The sequence below is a fragment of the Amorphotheca resinae genome (assembly GCF_003019875.1).
Source record: "Amorphotheca resinae ATCC 22711 unplaced genomic scaffold M430scaffold_9, whole genome shotgun sequence".
In the NCBI taxonomy this organism is placed as follows: domain Eukaryota; kingdom Fungi; phylum Ascomycota; class Leotiomycetes; order Helotiales; family Amorphothecaceae; genus Amorphotheca; species Amorphotheca resinae.
The window spans coordinates 1,357,309-1,375,003 of record NW_020194479.1 but is presented as its reverse complement, the minus strand read 5'-3'; the positions used below and the strand labels follow the sequence as shown (position 1 = coordinate 1,375,003).

Here is a 17,695-nt window from a genome sequence, read left to right as displayed (position 1 = left end):
ATTACTTATTCAGATTTTCCTGTGCTATACCCTTCGGTGTTTAGGCATGGCTCATACGCAAGGCCGTCAACCCCATGGGTCTACGCGATCACTATTGCCTGCTGCTAGATGGGCCTCTATGCTGGATGCTGACCACCCCACGCATAGAGAGATACATGCATTGGGTCCCATTGTCTGCTGACCCCCAAGAACACTGGTGAAGACGTAACATGTGCTGTGGCCTACCTCAGGTACCTAAACATCAGAAGAATCAACCGCTTCGGCAATTGCACGCCTCGGCTTTGAACGTCGTGAAGGGCGCTACGGTATCACCCTTCTTCACCAATAGAGAAAATGCGGACGCGAGACGGTCCACCACTTCGGCTTCATAAATCAATGAGATCCCTAACATTGATATCCATATTTTCCAGTAGTATCTGCAATACATAGGAAGTAAAAGCACAAGGTCTGCGCCAGCACGAGTCCCAAACCCCCTTGTACCTTTAACCTTCCTCTTTTATACCCATAATAAACCCATGATCCCGCGCCGTACTCCTGTGCATGGCGTGGTATTATTTTATAAAGTAATACAATAATGAAATAGATAGAAAGAAGAAGTGGCGAGAGCAAGCTACACCACACAGCCCTTCACGTACGCTAGGCTGAGCGTGTCTGTGACCGTCGAAACAAATTCGTAAACACTTTCCACCGACCAGCCTTCGGCTTCTCACTATGCCCCGAGTCCCCTTTCCTATGCATATGGTCGATACTATGCCTCGCAGTGGGGTGTTCCAATTGCATCAGGCCAGAAGGAATGTAGGTAGACTGTACTCGTCGCTGCGGTCTCGTCGGGGTATCGGGAGTCGTGATAGACGATCCCGGGAGGTTGAGGGAGGTCGGTGTTGCAACAGGACTGGACACGCTACTGTTCCCGTTCTCCATTGCAGCAATTTTTGGAGGGCGCAACACCCTTTCCCCCTCGCTATCACTCGGGACAGTACTCGGAGGATTACCCACTCTCCGTGCGACTACCCGTTGCATGAAGGCCGTGCCGGCCGAGGCCGACCTCTTGGGAATATTCGACTGCTCCATCTGGGGCGAAGATGCGGTGGAGGTGCCCCCCTTCGTGCATGACCGTCGAAGTTTGCCTCCCACGGCTGCGAATGTGCTATGGTTTGATTCCGGTGTGGGCGTGCAGGTTCCAGAAAGGCTCGGTCGGCTAGCATCGGGCGTCACCGATAAAGATCTGACTCTGCCATGCGATGCGCTTCTGCTTCGTGCTGGGGGAGCGCAGGCCATGGCATCATTATATTTGAAATATGGAGAGAGACCTTGGCGCAAAGCAACCCAGATTCCAGTTACTTGGATGAGCTTCCTCAGGTCCTCGCCGATGGCGTGGCTGGTCCGCTCGGGCACTGGTTCATCCTCCATGGAATCATGTTCTGCCTCGCTAGGGGAGGGCTCTTCCCTCGGTGATGAAGATACTGAGGTGTAGAAATCGGGGATGTCCAAGGTATTCTGAGTGAGTGTTGCCATGATTGGGTGGCGACGAGATCTCGGATCCATCACGCTGAAGGTGTACTTGAGGTCAGTGCTGTTGAAACTCGCGCGGGAGTAATCCATGCTACTGCGTGTATTGTTCCTCTTCACCCAACGAGCTGTTGTCCTATGGCCCGTCTCGTCAACCGAGACGAATTCATACAGGCCGGTCGACAAAGGGGTGGCCGCCCACACCGAACCATTGCTCAATACAATCTCAGCCTTGCCAAAGCTACCGCCGGCGTCTTTGGGCACCTGACAGATGACCGCCATCACATCTCGGTTCGCCAGGCTTTCGTCGTCCGAATCTGACTCCTCGCTAGCACGATTGTCGGGCCTGTCATAATCTTCGCTCTTCACCACCAGGACATCATTAACTCCCAATTCTGCCTTGCCACGAAATATGCGCGGGAATTTCTTAGCTAGCCGTGGAACGATGACGGCGGATGGGAGAACATCGACCGCAGGCTTCGGTCGTGAATCGGGTGACAGTTGTTGTAGTTGAAGCAGTAGCCGTGGGCGAATATGCAACAATCGTTGCTTCTGGGTTAGGGTCGGAGCAGGATGTGCGAAATGGAAGGTCGTGCTTGGCCGCCGGCTTCGTCTCCGTCGTCTGCTACCGCCCACGGTGATCTCGCTGGCCTCTGAATTGGCCACCGACCTCCCATCTTCACTCATGGAGTCTGAGTGAGGTTCTTTGAAGCGGACACTGTGCTCTCGGGCGATTGACTCGGACAAGGGTCTGCCGGGGCGATTGATGATGGGGACGGGTCTCTCCTGCTGCATCGTAGCTCGGCGGGGCATTGGCGCTGCAGATTTGAGGGCTGGGGATGAGAAGGCTGAGCGTGCTAGGGGCGACCGCCTCGGACTCGATGTTGCATTGTAACGGGGGTCGATGGGCGCAGAGAACTCGTGCCTATGCATAGCAGCTCCTGAATGCAGGAACATGTTTCTTGGGTGCGTAGAGTGGGAAGGGACGCCCCGGGACGTGGGGCGCCGCCCTTCCAGAGGGACTGGGCGATCAGGAGATGGAGGGAGCGCTGGCTACGGAGCGCTGGCAGAAGGATGAAATTCGAAGCAGTCCGGGGACATTGGATTTAGGAAAGGCCCAGTATGCAGTGGTACTGGGAAAACGAGCGTGGATGAGCGAGCGTAGGGCTGACAGCCGTGCCGAGATGAAGAGAGAGATAGAAGATAGGAAGGGAAGAAGGAAAGAGATCCAGGAGAACTAACAACCAGGTAGCGCGTAGTACGTAGTAAGAGGGTCGTAAAACAAGGAGATATCTGCGACTCTATGTGAGGCTCTGCATGGCCAAGATAGACTTGATCATGCTGGAGAGGGTTGAAGAAAAGGGAGTGAAAGAGGTTGTTGGTCGAGTTAGGTCTTTTCGCGCCTGGAAGTAGTAGTACGTCGAGGGAGGAATGAATGGCGGGGGGGGGAGGCAAAGGCGGAGCGACTGACTCGATATACCCACCCATATACCCACCCGCCGTAGCTGGGGGGCCCTTGGCATCAGAGCTTGAAAGGGCTGGCTGGGGGTGAAGGAATCCTGATGAACGAGCGGAAGGCCGGATGGGCCAGGACGCCGATGATTCCTGCGGTGAGGCGCGACCTTTTTGGGGGGGGGGGCGCAAGTTGGGAGGCGAGTGGACTGGACCGAGGACTGTGGATTGTATATTCGGGGCGGGCCACACTACCTGACTACGAGAGAGAATCTGATTCGGCACTCGTCTGGTCGCCTGGAAAGAACGGGGAAGCTGTCGCATTTTTTCATTTTTCATGAGTTCGGCGGTCATGCGTGGAGCGACGATGGCCCCGGATGCGTGGGCGTGTTTTGGTTGTACAAATGGTCGAGAGACGGCAGCGCCAGGGCTAAGGTATGCTGCTCAAGACTCAAGTTGTAAGAGGCTCAACTGCAAGCAAAAAAAAGGTGCCTAGGTACATAAGGTAATTTTACCATTTTTAGCCCTCGGGGTCGGTGTTATCACAAGTCCGCCGCCTCAAAGGCTGAATGTGCACGAGTTATGCGTGAGTTGTGCGGTTTTATGCTTCTTTATGCTTCTGAATGCAGCATTATCGAGAGGGCTAATCCTGTCGCTGCAGCATTATAAGAGCTACCTTACCTTACCTTACCTACTGAGGCCACTGTCAGGCTACTGATCACTCGGGCCACTGCCGAGCGGCATTTGTCTCTGATCAGCATGACGATGTGGACGGTGTATCGACTTGTGGCGCGCGCAGCTAGTGATGTACCTGGTCCAGTCTTGCAGGACGGGGGCTAACGACTGGATGCGGTACGTCGGTGGTGTATGCTCTACAGTCTCCGATAGAGAAGTATCTTGGTACCTATAGTCAGTCAGTCCTACCTACTACATACCTTACCTACCTAGGTACCTTACCTAGGTCTGGTACAACCTGGAGTAGAAGACTCAGTAAGTCACGTGCGGTTCCTTTGTCTCTAATATCTTAGCAGTGGCACGCACTCAAGGTATTGTAGGATAAAAGGCTCTGCTGTCCGAATCTCCCGCCCTCTCCTGTCGCCCCTCCAACCCCTATAGAGCAAAGCCTTGAAAATTTTGACAGGTTGGCCCGGAGCGAAAACCGCGCCGAATCTGCTTGATTTTGATCATTGGCCTACCTGGGTACCTTACGCTTAAGCTTAGGGGCGCTTGCACTGTGGCTCCTGCGTGTGCCAGCCTTACCCCGTACAGTCGTCCTGGCTTCCTGGACCGAGGTATGATGATTAGTTATACAAATGCTTATGCCGTTATGCACTCTTATCCCCTGTCTTGTGTCGAGTTATGCCCATGCATATCTGCTCTTGCTACGTCACAAGGCCTTGTGCATATGTACAGTAATATTGGCCCACTCGATGACTGTACGGCGCAGTGCTCTGGTACAGTAAGATGATCCCAAGACCCCGAGTCCCTTCCCTTCGGGAGCCCGGGAGTCGGGAGAAACCGTTCTCCAGATCTACCTACGATTGATTTCCGCTACCTACATTTACTGCATCCAGTCCCGATCTTACTACGACTACCTCGGTACCTAGGTACATAGGTACCTACTCTGGCTTCCTGCAGGAAGCGCGGTCTTCGGAGTATCATTTCCTCCGACCTCCTTGCCGAGTCATTAGTAAGCCGCGACCGCTTTTGCTGGAGACTACTACTCTGCCCTCTTCTCTGGAGTTCTGTAATCTGATCTGGATTCAGTAGTAATTGCGGGGACCCACGGCCACCGCCTCTACCCGGCTCTTCCAGATTGATGCTCACGTGCGCCTTTCCGAATCCTTCACCGCCCAGCCGCCGTCTTCTCGTCCACTACCGCCTCATTATGCCGTCCAAAGCCGGCTTCCTCGAACATCCCATTCGGTCCCTCATAACCTGCTTTGTTTCCTGGAAAACTCTGCTGCTTCTAATCGCCACTTGCAGTCCAGGCCAAGGTTATGACACCTCCACCAGTCTCCTCCTTTCAAGCCACGACCCCACCGGCGCTCCGCCTCTGCCAGTAGCCCTTCACTACTTGGTCAGCAAGCTAACAAGATGGGATGCCATCTATTATGTCCGGGTTGCAAATCGAGGCTATTTGTTTGAGCAGGAGTGGGCCTTTGGCTGGGGTTTCACCAGCTTAATAAACCTCTGCACTGCAAGTACGCTTCTCCTGAGCCCTACCTCTTCAAGTCCACACTAACAGCACCAGTTCTCCTGAAAGCGGGAATCCCTCATTATCATGGATTGGAGGGCCTGGTGGCAGTGTGCATTGCCCACACAGCACATCTTCTCTCGGTGCTTGTCTTGTTCAAACTCACTGCAGCTGTTTTCCCCAGCTCATCATCTACCCCAGGACTGGCGCTGACAGCGTCCCTTCTGCATATCATATCTCCCGCTGGCCTCTTTCTTTCATCTCCTTTTGCGGAGAGCTCGTGTGCTCTCCTTAGCTTCTTAGGTTGCTATCTTTTTACGAAGAGCGTAAGGTCTGGGGGACAGCCCACCATTGGTCACGACCTGCTTGTCTTCGCCTCCGGTGTAGTGTTCGGTCTTGCCACGACACTTCGAAGTAACGGGATTTTCAATGGCCTTCTATTACTCGAGGAGGCCTTACGGAACCTGTTCTACTTTAGGAGTGGTCCTCCTTTAGTGAAAATCCGTCGCCTTGTTGCCACAGGGTTGGGCGGATTGTGTGTTGGAGCTGGCTTTCTGTTACCACAGTACATCGCTTATAGTGAGTATTGCACCCAGACTAGCGTCCAGTCGAGACCGTGGTGTGAAAAAACTTTGCCAAGCATTTATACGTTTGTTCAAGAGCATTATTGGTAAGAATGTCTCATTTCCCCTTGTTGACTGCCTTTAACATGTGCAGGAACGTTGGTCCGTTTCGCTATTGGACCCTGTCAAATGTGCCACTATTCCTTCTCGCCACTCCAATGCTTCTGATCATGACGATTTCGGGAGTCTGGGCTCTAAGCTATGAGAGTGCTATTACACCTGGGAGTCTCAGGGCCAAGAAAGCCCCCTCGGCAGGGCCTGAAGCTGAAGCATTCCCCGTGCTTCGCAACCTAGCCGTCACGCAAATTCTGTTGACTCTACTTACCTTTACTACCGCTCATGTGCAAATCATTACAAGGATCTCCTCCGCATATCCAATTTGGATGTGGTTCCTTGCTATGTCATTCAGAAAGGGGAATTCTTCATACGCGAATTCTGCGGTGAGAATTATCGTCATGTATGGCATCATCCAAGCAGGGCTTCTTGCTTCGTTTCTTCCGCCGGCATGAGTAGTACGGCCCTGTCTTATAAGTTAATTGGCAGTATGCACGCTCTGCAGAAGTCTAATCTATAATATATCTTGTATTTCAGACATTTCAGTTCATCTTCACACAACTCGGATGAACTTAACGAGGATCAAGCTATCTCTCACCAACGACAGTATGTCTGAGGAAGGCAATCGTACCTCATACGTCGCCCTCAAACCTGGCTTTGCAGCTCCTGGAACGGATCGACTGTCGAGTCTCCCATGGTACATGTGTAGTCTGATCGAGGCTCCTCAACATGGCAGACATAGGATGTCCGAGATGAAATAGCAGGTAGACATGTATCCCAGAGTATATATATGCCTTTTATAGGGGATGTATAAGAGGATTAAATGTATGCTAACTGTACAACCATCCTTCGTGTATCTGATGTTCCCTTTACCTCGCCTTGGCTATCCTCTGTAAGGTTGCGGCCTTATCACCTTATCAGGGGAAGCCGTTGGCGCCAGAAAAAACGCTAGCGCGCGGGTTCTAGCTCCCGTTTGGTACATGTTGGAAGCGCTGTACAAGTTACAACCGCAACATTCTAATTTCTGAGTATCTTCTGGATGGCCAACTCGTCAGCACCTGTACAACACTCCAACAGCTGAATCTTCCGACCTGAACCATTGGCGCCAAATGAGGATCAATCCAAAATTCAAATAATGTGGCAAAACAATGGTTATGGAGGCCATTTTCCGAGTAATATGAACCAAGATGAATTTCCACCCCCCTTTGCAGGTACTCCTGGTCCAGGACAGCAATACTTCCAGCACCCACAGCCGCATCTCATGCAGTACGAAGACGGCAATGGCGAGAGCTATATGAATAATGAATTCCAGCCTCAAGTTGGGCTTTTTAATAATGAAGGAGCCTTCTTACAGAACCAATTCGTCAGCCCACAAGCCCAAGTAAGTCCTGTTGAAAGACAGGAATTTTCTCTATCGCGCCCCTTCCAAACCCCCCCGCGGAGTGTCTATGCTGATATCGTCTCTGCCACGTAGTTCTCACCTCCGCGCTTCAATATACCTCAACCCACCGCCCCAACTCCTCCTCGGCTTACACAGATCAACGCCAGAGCTGCAGAGTTGAAAGCCCAATTACTTAAGGGGAGGGAGGGCCGAGCAGCATCAGCGACCCCTCCAGTTAACGCGCCGGGACTGGGTGCAAAACAACCAAGTGCCCCTGGTAACCCAAGCTCGTTACGCAACTCTCCAAACACGCCGGTGACCGCGGCTGCCGAGGAGTTTGAGCAGGAGCGCAACATCAATGAGCTAATCTCTCAATATTCCGAATCCAAGCCAGCTACAGATACAACTGTAAAGCAAGAAGTAAAAAATGGCGCACCGAATACCTCTACTTTGCAACAACATCCGACACACCCTGATCCCCCAGCGAAGTCGCAAATACCTTCGTTAGGAAGCCCTACGAAAGTAACAAAACCAGCAATCAATAGTAATCTAACTGTCAATACAACAAGTGGCAAAACCTCTGAGAGCGGAGATAACAGGAATGGCTCGATATCAGAAATATCAGAGGGTGAAATACTTGAAGAATCAACGCCAAAAGAAGCACTGCCACCAGCAGAATCAAAAGAGTCTCAAAACACATCGAAGAAAACAAATACTGATGCGCAGACCACTCGCAAAACTCGAGATGAGCCAGCGCTCAGACCAAGTTATGGTCAAGGCTCTCGTGAAGAGTCACTACCTCCACCTCCAAGCAACTCAAAAGCGCAGCCTTCACGCACTCGTGACGAGAAGCGCGAAGAATTCGATTCACGCCAGGAACGGAAAACCTATCATCCGTCAGATTATGATAATGAACGTGGACCTTATTCTGGTTTAGATAAGCAATCCTATCCTCGTCGCGAATTTCGTGAACAGAATGAAGAGTACCGCAGACCCTACAAGAACGAACAAAATCAAGATGAAAGCACCAGGCCTATTCGCGAAGCAAAACCGCCTACCCTGGCACAATTATTACCCCATGACGATAACTTGAGAGAATGGCTAGAGATTACTGGCTACCACAATGAACAATACAGGGACAAGGTCTTGAACAGACGACGAAAGATTGCAGCCTTAGACGCGGAGAGAAACAGGCTCCTGGCAGAGATGGAAGCCGAAGAACATGCAGGCTTTCCCATCATTACAGGGGCTCATACGCCGAGCTCTGTAATGCTAGCTCCACCACTCCCTAACACAGTAGGAGTCCGAGGAGATGCCGCCCCGAAAGCTGGCAATGCAATGCCTGAATTACAGCGTGACCGTATCGTTTCTAACAAGCGTCCTTACAGCGATGTCCAAGACCCACGTGATGACGGAGGCGTGGGAAAGATCCAGCGTACTGATGATCGTGGCCCGCGAGACGAAGATATTACTTCTCGACATTCCAGACCGAGTGTCTACGAGCCTTCCCGCCCATTATCGCCTGACTATCGTGATGAGAGAGATTCTTCCCGTCCTCGATATGATGATGGCCGTGGCCGTGGCCGCCCCTCTAGCCGTGATCGTGATCTATCTCCTGACTCGAGGGGCTATGACAGCAGACCTCGCGGTAGAGCTTATGACAGGGGGTCGGACGACTATGATCGTGACGATTGGCGAGACCAGCAGGATAGGGAGAAACGTCCGTTTGAGACTCGGGGTGCGTATAGAGGACGTGCTTTCGATCCGAATTTTAGAGGTCGAGGCCGTGGTTCCAGAGGGCGCGGTGATTTCCAAAGCCACCTGGATTCGAGATCCGATTCGAGCCCCTTTGGATCCAGAATTGCCAATGGCAAACCATACAAGGATGTCAGGGGCTTTGAAAGGGGTGGAAAAGGTGGTCAGTGATACCGCTCCTATTGTTGAATGTTCTTTCTGCAAAGCAAAGACGTGTTCATGTATCGCATTAGTGGCGGATGAAGTAATGGACGAGAGCATGCCATCTGAAAACGAAACATCTATTTCCATATCCGTTGTGCGTGTTGTGTGACAAGTGTCTGAGAACCATCTATATATCCACAAACGACATAAGATCCTTTTCAAAAAGGTCTACCAAGCTGATGTACACGGCTACCGCAGACACCAGATACTTCATCGTAAAATCCTTCAATGAAGATAACGTCTTGAAATGCATCCAAGATGTACGTTCCACACCTTCCATCTCTTCTATCACCTACCTCTAACCACTTTCAAAACAGTCTATCTGGACCACGCAAGCCCAAAACGGGCCTATCTTCGCTGAAGCCTTCCAAACCTGCAAGAACGTAATCCTAGTCTTCTCGATTAACAAAAGCAAAGCCTTCCAAGGCTACGTAAGTCCCTCCCTCCCTCCCCTCTTCTCTTCCCCCAACCAACTAACTAACCCCTTTCTTTCCTCGCGCAGGCACGCATGGAATCCCTCCCCGGCAGCGTCGACGTACCCAGCTGGCAAAAAGCCATCGCGTGGGAGAGCGCGGGGGCGTTCAAAGTGCGCTGGCTCGTGATCTGCACGACGCGGTTCCAAAAGGTCGGCCATCTGAAGAACGCGCTGAATGAGAATCAGGCGGTGCTGATTGGGAAGGATGGTCAGGAGATTGAGGAGGCGTGTGGGAGGGCGCTGGTGGAGATTATTGATGAGGAGGTGGAGGCGGCGTTGGGTGGGTGAATTTTCTGTGGAGGGGAGAGGGGGGTGGAAAGAGGGGGGTGCAAAGAGGGGGGTGCAAAGAGGGGGGTGCAAAGAGGGGGGAGGGATGAGAGGGATAGGGTAGGTAAGGTTATGATTTATGGTGTAGATGCTGATCATGACGATGATGATGATGATGATGATGATAGCTAGGCATACACATTTAACCAAGCTGATACTTTCAGAGTTTATACATATATATATGTATCTAGGTACCTTACCTTAGTATAGCAAATAACACAGTACATACAAACAACATCTTCATGTAACTAGCGATTCCCCCTTCTCCCTTCCCCCTCCCTCTAAATCCTATACCTAGGTAATCCCCAATCTAATCCAATCCAATCCCTCCCCCAAACCCCTTCCCCAAAACCCCCTGAATCCTTCTTATATCATCAGCCTCTGCCACAAAATCCCTTTTCTGTCCGAACCTCACATTGCCAACCCTACATTGCCAACCCCCCGGGAGAATTTTTATTTTGTCTTCTTATCTCACCTTATATCATCCAACAATTCTACATATATATATTATAAAAAATTTTAATAAACTCTACCCCTTTGAGATTTATTTGTCAGAAGTAAATAAGTAGGTAGGTAGGTCTCCCTGCATTGCTTCGAGATGAAACCCCAGTATACACCTGTTTCCAGACAAGAAGAATCGCGGACAGGGGGGATAACACTATCAGACCAGATCGGCCACTAGACCAGAGCTTGCAAGCAAGCTGGTGTTTTTGAGCACAGAGCGGCTGTTGGGATGGTGGGATGGATGGATTTTATTAGAGTTTGAAATGGAGTAGGAGGGTAGGTAGTTTGTGATAGTGGGTGAGTAGGGGCAAGTTTGTAAGGACTTGGAAAGAGGGTTCTTGGTCCCGCTTTCGTAAGAGGAGGATTCTTTGAGCAGTTTTGCTGGGCATTCAGGTTGCATGGCGGTGCTCCGGTGAAACAATCACGCTCCTCGTATTGCACATCTCAATGGATGTGCGAACGAAACTAATCGCAAGCTGGTTGTATCTTTGATTGTTTGCTTCAGATATTGACTGCACTATCCGGCTGCGAGAGCCATCTCTCCCATCCCCTTACGCAACGAGGAGCTCTCCTCCTCCCCATCAACCTCAATCTGCATATTCGGCCTATTCTTATTCAGGCCCTCGAGCAGCATGCACGCTTTGCAGATCTCCTGGCTCGACATATACCCGCAGCGCCGGCACGTGCCGAGGGTCTGCCGGACCAGCTTGCGACCGACGTCCTTCTTCGCTGCCTTCCGTGGCTCGGGCTTCGTCTCTATTCTATCGTGGCGCTGACCGTTTGCATTGTTGGAGAGGGCTGAGATGTCGATCTCACGCCCCGCGGCTTCCTCGTCTTGCTGCAGCTTCTTTTCCATCTCCGCCATCTCCCCACCGCTATTGCGACCATTCGTGCCGCAGCCGCCAGCGCCCTGGTCCTCACCATCAGCACTTGACAGTGAGGTCTTCTGGCTCTTGCAATGGCTGACCCCCGTGACTTCTTCCGGCACCAGCCTTGCCATATCCTCCCCGCTCCGCACCACGTCCAAGATCGCGCTCGGCCGCACCCGCTCCAGGTTCTTGATCAGGCTCCTGGCACTGCCCCGGAATGCCTCAGGGCTGTAGATGCATTCGGTGCTGAAGTAGTCCAGCTTCTTATGGTGGGCGTACAGGACGATCTCCTTCTCGTATGCGTATTTCAGCGGCTTGCTGCGCCGGACCTCGCTCGTCTCGTCGCCTGTCACGATGCTCGTGCTCCGTGCCAGCCGGGGCAGATCTCCGCGCAGGAGATTCATCAGGATCGTTTCCGCGACGTCGTCTGCATTATGTCCCGTTACTACGTGCTTGATCCCCAGCATCTTGGCGCCCCGGTCCAGCGCCTGCCGCCGGAAGACCCCGCAGTACGTGCAGTTCCCCTTCTTGCCGATCGTCTCGACCACTTGGTCCATGGTCCAGCCGTAGAGCTCGGCATAGCCCACGATCTTCAGCGGCATGTCATATTGAACTGCGTTCCGCTTCACGGTCTCCAGGGAGTCGTCCCTGTAGCCCTTGATTCCTTCGTCGATGCTAAGCAGTACCAGATCTAAACCGTAGTTGTAGCGCTCGTTGAGGGTTTTGAGGACCGATGCGAGCACGGTCGAGTCCTTCCCCCCGGATGCGCCGATTGCTATTCGGTCGCCGGGCGAGAAGAGGGAGGTGGAGGTGATGGTATGGTGGATTTCGGCCTCAAAGACAGCGATGAAGCAAGCTTTGCAGAGTTTCTGGTGGTTCTTCGGCCGGATTATCAAGGCTCGAGAAACCTTGCAAATGGCACATAATGCAGGCGCCATATTGAAGAGAGACAGAGCAAAGGAGGATGTTTGTCTTCCTCAGTCTCCTCGTGGTTGGAGTACTGCAGTCATTTGCACCACCTTTTTGCTCGATGAGCAAACATAAAGTCACGTGGTGAAAAATTGTCCGCTAACGAGCGCCAAGAGTTGGATGCCCTAGCCGCACATTTCATATTCTCGCGAACCTGGGAATTCTTTTTTTTCTGAACTTCCATCGACAACCACCCAACGACAATCGCTGCTCTACTAACCACCCAGCGACCCGATCATCATGGTAAGCTACCAACAACTGTCTATTATGAATTGAACCTACTCGCCACCGCTCTCGATCCTCTACGAGCAATCGCACGTCGAGATGCGCATTCCGTCAACTGCCTGCGGGCGTTGATGAAGATCTGGCTTGAGCTACACCTGTGCAGAAATGCCAGTGTTGTCTCTTTAGAGTTCAAAGAAGATTATTAGTGAACATTTCGCTGATGTCTTCTTTTCTCAATGATAGCCTCCCAAGTCCGGAAAGAAGGCTGCCCCAGCCCCATTCCCAGCGTCCAAAGCTGGCGCGGGATCCAAGAAGGGCCCCAAGGTATGTCTGATCTCGAAGATCCTGCTTAGTGTATCAGTGCTGACGAGCCCTAGAACCCCCTCATCGAGAAGCGCAGCCGTAACTTTGGCATCGGTCAAGACATCCAGCCCCGCCGAAACCTCTCTCGTATGGTGAAGTGGCCCGAGTATGTCCGTCTCCAGCGCCAAAAGAAGATCTTGAACCTCCGTCTCAAGGTCCCACCTGCGATCGCTCAGTTCCAGAACGTTCTCGACCGCAACACCGCCGCTCAGGCCTTCAAGCTCTTCGACAAGTACCGACCTGAGAGCAAGACCGAGAAGAAGGAGAGATTGTTGAAGGAGGCCACCGCCATCAAGGAGGGCAAGAAGAAGGAGGATGTCAGCAAGAAGCCATACGCCGTCAAGTACGGTCTCAACCACGTCGTTGGCCTGATTGAGAACAAGAAGGCTTCTTTGGTGCTCATCCCCAACGATGTTGACCCCATCGAGTTGGTTATCTTCCTCCCAGCTCTCTGCCGCAAGATGGGTATCCCATACGCCATCATCAAGGGCAAGGCCAGACTCGGCACGGTTGTCCACAAGAAGACCGCCGCCGTCCTCGCCATCACCGAGGTCCGATCTGAGGACAAGACTGAGCTGTCCAAGTTGATCCAGGCTATCAAGGAGGGCTACTCTGAGAAGTACGAGGAGGCTAAGAGACACTGGGGTGGTGGTATTATGGGTGCCAAGGCTGTCGCCCGTACCGAGAAGAAGCGCAAGGCTCTCGAGAACACCATCAGAATCTAGATGCGTTCTTGGGTGTGTCTGTTAACGGCGTTTTTTATGATATCATGGCATGGCTAGGACTTAGCTAGGGAATCGAGCAGTAAAAAGTTACAAAGCTGGATGATACCATAACCCTGTTCCCCCTGTTGTGTCACTTTGCTTGTGTGCATTATTCTCCGAATACCCTCGGCTGAAACCCCCTGCTAATCATGGACAGAAATGAAACGTCCCACCCAACGCCCCAGTATCTCGAGTTGTGTTCTAATAATGCTTACTGTGACTCCAGCAACGCTGACTTCCACGGTCCACCAGGGCAATTTCACCTGTGCCGGATCGCCGGCTAGGATACCGTGTCTTCTCCTCAAAGACGCCTTTGCCCAACCTGGCTATAATCTTCGTCCCAGATCGGATAGAGGGGAGGAAGGACTCGGATGCGGCATGAAAAGGGGAATCATCTGGGACATGGTGTTGCATGGGCTGACTACACAGCTTCACGGCAGAAAGATGCACATGGCCTTGCATCACGGGCATGGTTCGAGATGTCTCCTGATCTCTGAGACGTGGTGGTGGAAGCACTGTGTGTTTGACATGGGCCGAGGGGTTGGTTATTCATGATGCGTCTTCCATATATTATTATCACTCGAAACTGCAGCTCCCAACTCCACCGTAGAATATTCCAAAAATATTTATTTCTTCGTCAGAACGTTGAGCCTCCACCTGTATCTATAGAGCATTGTCATTGGGCAATCGCACACTCGTCTCCCACCGCCTGCCCGATCTGTTCGCACGTACGGAGATATATTTTGGCTTATCGCAGACCCCGAAATTCATCCGTGGAATAAGCGGATTGCACGTTCTCGGCCTTCTCTAGATACAAATAACCTCAACCCTTTTGCATTGCAACCCTCTTCTTCCTATACCCCTTTCCGCCCCGATATCTCTATTGTTACAATCGCCCATTTCCTTGCATCCTCACAGTCTCGCAGTTCTCGCACACATATCTCCCAATGGGCGCAGAAGGTGAGTCAGAACCCCCGCCCCACCGCAGAAAATAAAATCCACATTCCATGAGCAGGACAAAGTTACTGACGGTCCTGGCAATTGTAGAAGATGCTTTTAGCTATGCCCTGAGCTCCAACGCTGCCTGGGCAGGCTACAAGAACCACCAAAACCCAGCCTTCTTCCCCAAGCTCGCGACCGGCCAATCGCCATCCATTCGTACGTCTCTCTTTGCGACTCCCCAACAAACCCCCCATCCAGCAGATCGAAGCATAGCATGCCCTCGAATGGAAAATAGCTAACGAAACCCTCTAGTCTGGATCGGCTGCTCCGACTCTCGTGTCCCTGAGACCACCGTTCTAGGTCTCCAGCCCGGCGACGTCTTCGTGCACCGCAACATCGCCAACATCGTGTCGCCCACCGACATCAACATCTCCGCCGTCGTGGAGTATGCCGTCGTGTACCTGAAAGTGAAGCACGTGGTCCTCTGCGGACACACGAGCTGCGGTGGCGCCGCGGCCGCGCTGGGCGACTCGCGCGTCGGCGGTGTATTGGACACTTGGCTCACACCGCTCAAGACCGTGCGCCATGCGCATGAGGCCGACCTGAAGAACATCGAGGATGCCGGGAAGCGGGGGGTCCGCCTGGCGGAGCTGAATGTCGAGGCGGGCGTCAAGGTGCTGATGAGCAATTACGTGGTCGAGGAGGCCATTAAGGAGAGAGGGCTTAAGGTCCATGGCGTGCTGTTCGATATCGCGACGGGTAAGATTAGGGACTTGGGGCTTGGCAATGCGGGCATGGTGGGCGAAGATGGGGAGATTGTGAAGGGTCACCATGGCATGTTGGTCTTCAAGGAGGGAGGGGTCGCTGCTATGACTGTTCAGTAAAGGAGACAGGATTGATGGCGTAGAGACGGCGTAGAGAGGAGGTGAACTTTGTGTGTTACAATATCTTAGGAGCGGATTTGGTTAGGTGAGAGGCGCGGGCGGCGGTTGCTTGAACAGAGCAGTAATATCAATAATCGGAGAATATATGGCTTGATTATCCCTGAAATGCAATAGGTTGCTAGAAGCTGGTATACACACTGCTATCGCTCAAGTCGTACAGTACGGTGAAAAGCTCTTATGTAAGGTTCAGATGATCTTCATCAAAGCGCTACGTGTCTCCTCCTTCACTTCTTGCTTTAGCTGTCGAAATTGCCTGAGTAATTGAACCTTTCATCAATCTCATTCCATCATATAACTCCAGTGGTATCATGACTATCTCGCCCAGCAATCCAAAAGGGCCCTTCTGCCAAGTTGTACGAGCGACACGCATTGCAACAGACTCAGACTAGTGCTCAGAAGTCCTCGAAAGAGGTACCTATCCCCTTCTCTCTCGCAAGTCTCACTAGTTCTATCCCAACACACAGATCCATCAAGCCGAGGCCTACAGACTTGTAAATCACGTTCCCCTTGCTCAACCATTTGCTCATCTGCTCCCCGTCCTTGCTCTGCTTCTTCCCGCTTGCAATTTCAGGGCCGTGTGTTCGTCGATGGAAGACCAGGGAGGAGGGTCTTCGAGAGAGCGTTGAGAAAGATCCGCTCCGCGACGCGGGCCTACTGGGGTCATGGCTCTCACTGCCATCCTTCAGGGCCTGTGCAAGACTTCCCCGCGGGCTGTCCAAGCTATCATGAGAGTCATCGTCGTCGATAGCTGAGTCGTCTTCCTCGTTCGCAAAGGTCTCGTCCAGCATGATGATCTCGCCAATCTCGACTACATGGCGGGGCTCGAGGCCCGCCCGGGTTAACTCGCCGGTCTCCTCGAGACACTTGATTGTATCGACGAGCACAACCCCACCTTCCTCGGCGCGCTTCCTGATGTATGGACCGTGGTGGTGTACTTTTACCGCTTGTTGGATGATCTCCGGGGGGAGCTCGATCATATCCTTTTTATAGCTTCCCACAGCGATGATCAACCTTGCCTTGAGCCTCCCATTCGGTTTGGTGAGGATCTCGTGGTCGAATAGAGGTTTCGTGCTAGGTGTCATGCAGAATATTATATCCGCATCCCTGATTTGTTGCTTCACCAGACGGTGATATTCGCTGTAATTCTCAGCGAGGATTTGAAATTTGGCCTCCCACCTGCATCATGTCAGTACAGAACTAAGGGCTCATGCGGAGCGTATGTACCATCCTTCTCTCTTCTTGATCTCGGGATCCACGTTTAGCAAATTCCTGAAGAAGTTCCGTGCTCGCTCACTGAACCGATGGTTTATCAAATACACATGCCGGATCGTTGGCCCGTGAAGGAGCAGCGCAAGTCGCACATGCCAGTACCTGAGCGTGTCAGCGAGAGTTTCATGAGGGAGAAGTAGCTGGGTTTCCGGAGACTTACGCTTGCTTGCCAGCTCCGAACACGGTCACTGTCTTAACTTTCGAACGCCGAGCCATCAGGAGGGAGGACGCAAGAGCGGTTCGGAAAGCGGTCAGTTCTTCGGCATTGATGAAGCCAACAGGCTTCCCGTTGTTTGCCATTACCGTGAGTGCACCTTGCGGCGTCGCATTGCTGGCATCCGCAGACGGTTCGCCGGTGGGTCTGTCTCCAGATAGGCCTGCTGGTAGGGTAACGACTAATTGGGAGTTAGTGCCTGTCATCAAAAAGTTTATCCAAGATAGGATGGGTACCTTTCATGCCAAGACCGGAAGAACTTGTTGAAGGCATAAAGAGGGTAGTCGTTCGTCCGGTAGCTTTATCTGACTCGATCACTGTCCGTTCGGGCTGATTTATGGCACATTCATCCTGGTTTTGCTTCGCAGTCGAGTAGTCATTGAGAGCTTTCCGCAGCGCTTGCTGCAACACTTCTACTTCCCCTTTCGTCAGGCTGTGGAGAATGCTCTTCACGTCCGAGTCCGAGAGGACCGTGAGGGGAGCCATGACTGGAGGCAAGTTGCGGCGAGAGGGTAGATCTTCGAGGGAGTCTTGATATCTGATAGCTGGCAGCTGGTAGCTGATAGCTAAAGTGGCTGGAGTATTTCTGGAACTATCGTCTTGGACTCCTCATGTGTTTGTGGACGGAGTCATTCACCCGACCTTTATCTGGCTA

General features: G+C 52.3%; 7 protein-coding genes across 7 annotated transcripts; 4 read left to right on the top strand and 3 right to left on the bottom strand.

Moving 5' to 3' along the window:
• Positions 1-345: 345 nt before the first annotated feature.
• On the bottom strand, positions 346-2,957 carry M430DRAFT_36327 (hypothetical protein). Its single transcript, XM_024866911.1, has one exon. The coding sequence runs from the start codon at positions 2,464-2,466 to the stop codon at positions 637-639; it is 1,830 nt and encodes a 609-aa protein (XP_024719207.1). The 5' UTR covers positions 2,467-2,957; the 3' UTR covers positions 346-636.
• A 1,892-nt stretch (positions 2,958-4,849) lies between these two features.
• Positions 4,850-6,290, top strand: M430DRAFT_52391 (glycosyltransferase family 76 protein; the record flags this gene model as incomplete). Its single annotated transcript, XM_024868295.1, has 3 exons — positions 4,850-5,165; positions 5,216-5,828; positions 5,876-6,290. 3 exons carry the CDS (start codon positions 4,850-4,852, stop codon positions 6,288-6,290), a joined length of 1,344 nt encoding a protein of 447 aa, XP_024719206.1.
• A 680-nt stretch (positions 6,291-6,970) lies between these two features.
• On the top strand, positions 6,971-10,206 carry M430DRAFT_143963 (hypothetical protein; the record flags this gene model as incomplete). Its single annotated transcript, XM_024862859.1, has 5 exons — positions 6,971-7,225; positions 7,310-9,134; positions 9,374-9,435; positions 9,493-9,606; positions 9,678-10,206. 5 exons carry the CDS (start codon positions 6,971-6,973, stop codon positions 9,936-9,938), a joined length of 2,517 nt encoding a protein of 838 aa, XP_024719205.1. The 3' UTR covers positions 9,939-10,206.
• Positions 10,207-10,927: 721 nt separating this feature from the next.
• M430DRAFT_36325 (hypothetical protein) lies at positions 10,928-12,339 on the bottom strand. Its single transcript, XM_024866910.1, has one exon. It carries the CDS (start codon positions 12,286-12,288, stop codon positions 10,999-11,001), a length of 1,290 nt encoding a protein of 429 aa, XP_024719204.1. The 5' UTR covers positions 12,289-12,339; the 3' UTR covers positions 10,928-10,998.
• A 175-nt stretch (positions 12,340-12,514) lies between these two features.
• M430DRAFT_44013 (hypothetical protein) lies at positions 12,515-13,632 on the top strand (the record flags this gene model as incomplete). Its single annotated transcript, XM_024867662.1, has 3 exons — positions 12,515-12,715; positions 12,788-12,868; positions 12,922-13,632. Exons 1-3 carry the CDS (start codon positions 12,710-12,712, stop codon positions 13,630-13,632), a joined length of 798 nt encoding a protein of 265 aa, XP_024719203.1. The 5' UTR covers positions 12,515-12,709.
• A 751-nt stretch (positions 13,633-14,383) lies between these two features.
• Positions 14,384-15,557, top strand: M430DRAFT_68338 (hypothetical protein). Its single transcript, XM_024869342.1, has 3 exons — positions 14,384-14,631; positions 14,722-14,829; positions 14,926-15,557. The coding sequence occupies exons 1-3, from the start codon at positions 14,619-14,621 to the stop codon at positions 15,495-15,497; spliced, it is 693 nt and encodes a 230-aa protein (XP_024719202.1). The 5' UTR covers positions 14,384-14,618; the 3' UTR covers positions 15,498-15,557.
• Positions 15,558-15,729: 172 nt separating this feature from the next.
• M430DRAFT_143952 (hypothetical protein) lies at positions 15,730-17,595 on the bottom strand. Its single transcript, XM_024862857.1, has 4 exons — positions 17,277-17,595; positions 16,987-17,221; positions 16,782-16,928; positions 15,730-16,733 (listed from the first exon to the last, which is right to left on the bottom strand). The coding sequence occupies exons 1-4, from the start codon at positions 17,524-17,526 to the stop codon at positions 15,950-15,952; spliced, it is 1,416 nt and encodes a 471-aa protein (XP_024719201.1). The 5' UTR covers positions 17,527-17,595; the 3' UTR covers positions 15,730-15,949.
• Between the last annotated feature and the right edge of the window lie 100 nt (positions 17,596-17,695).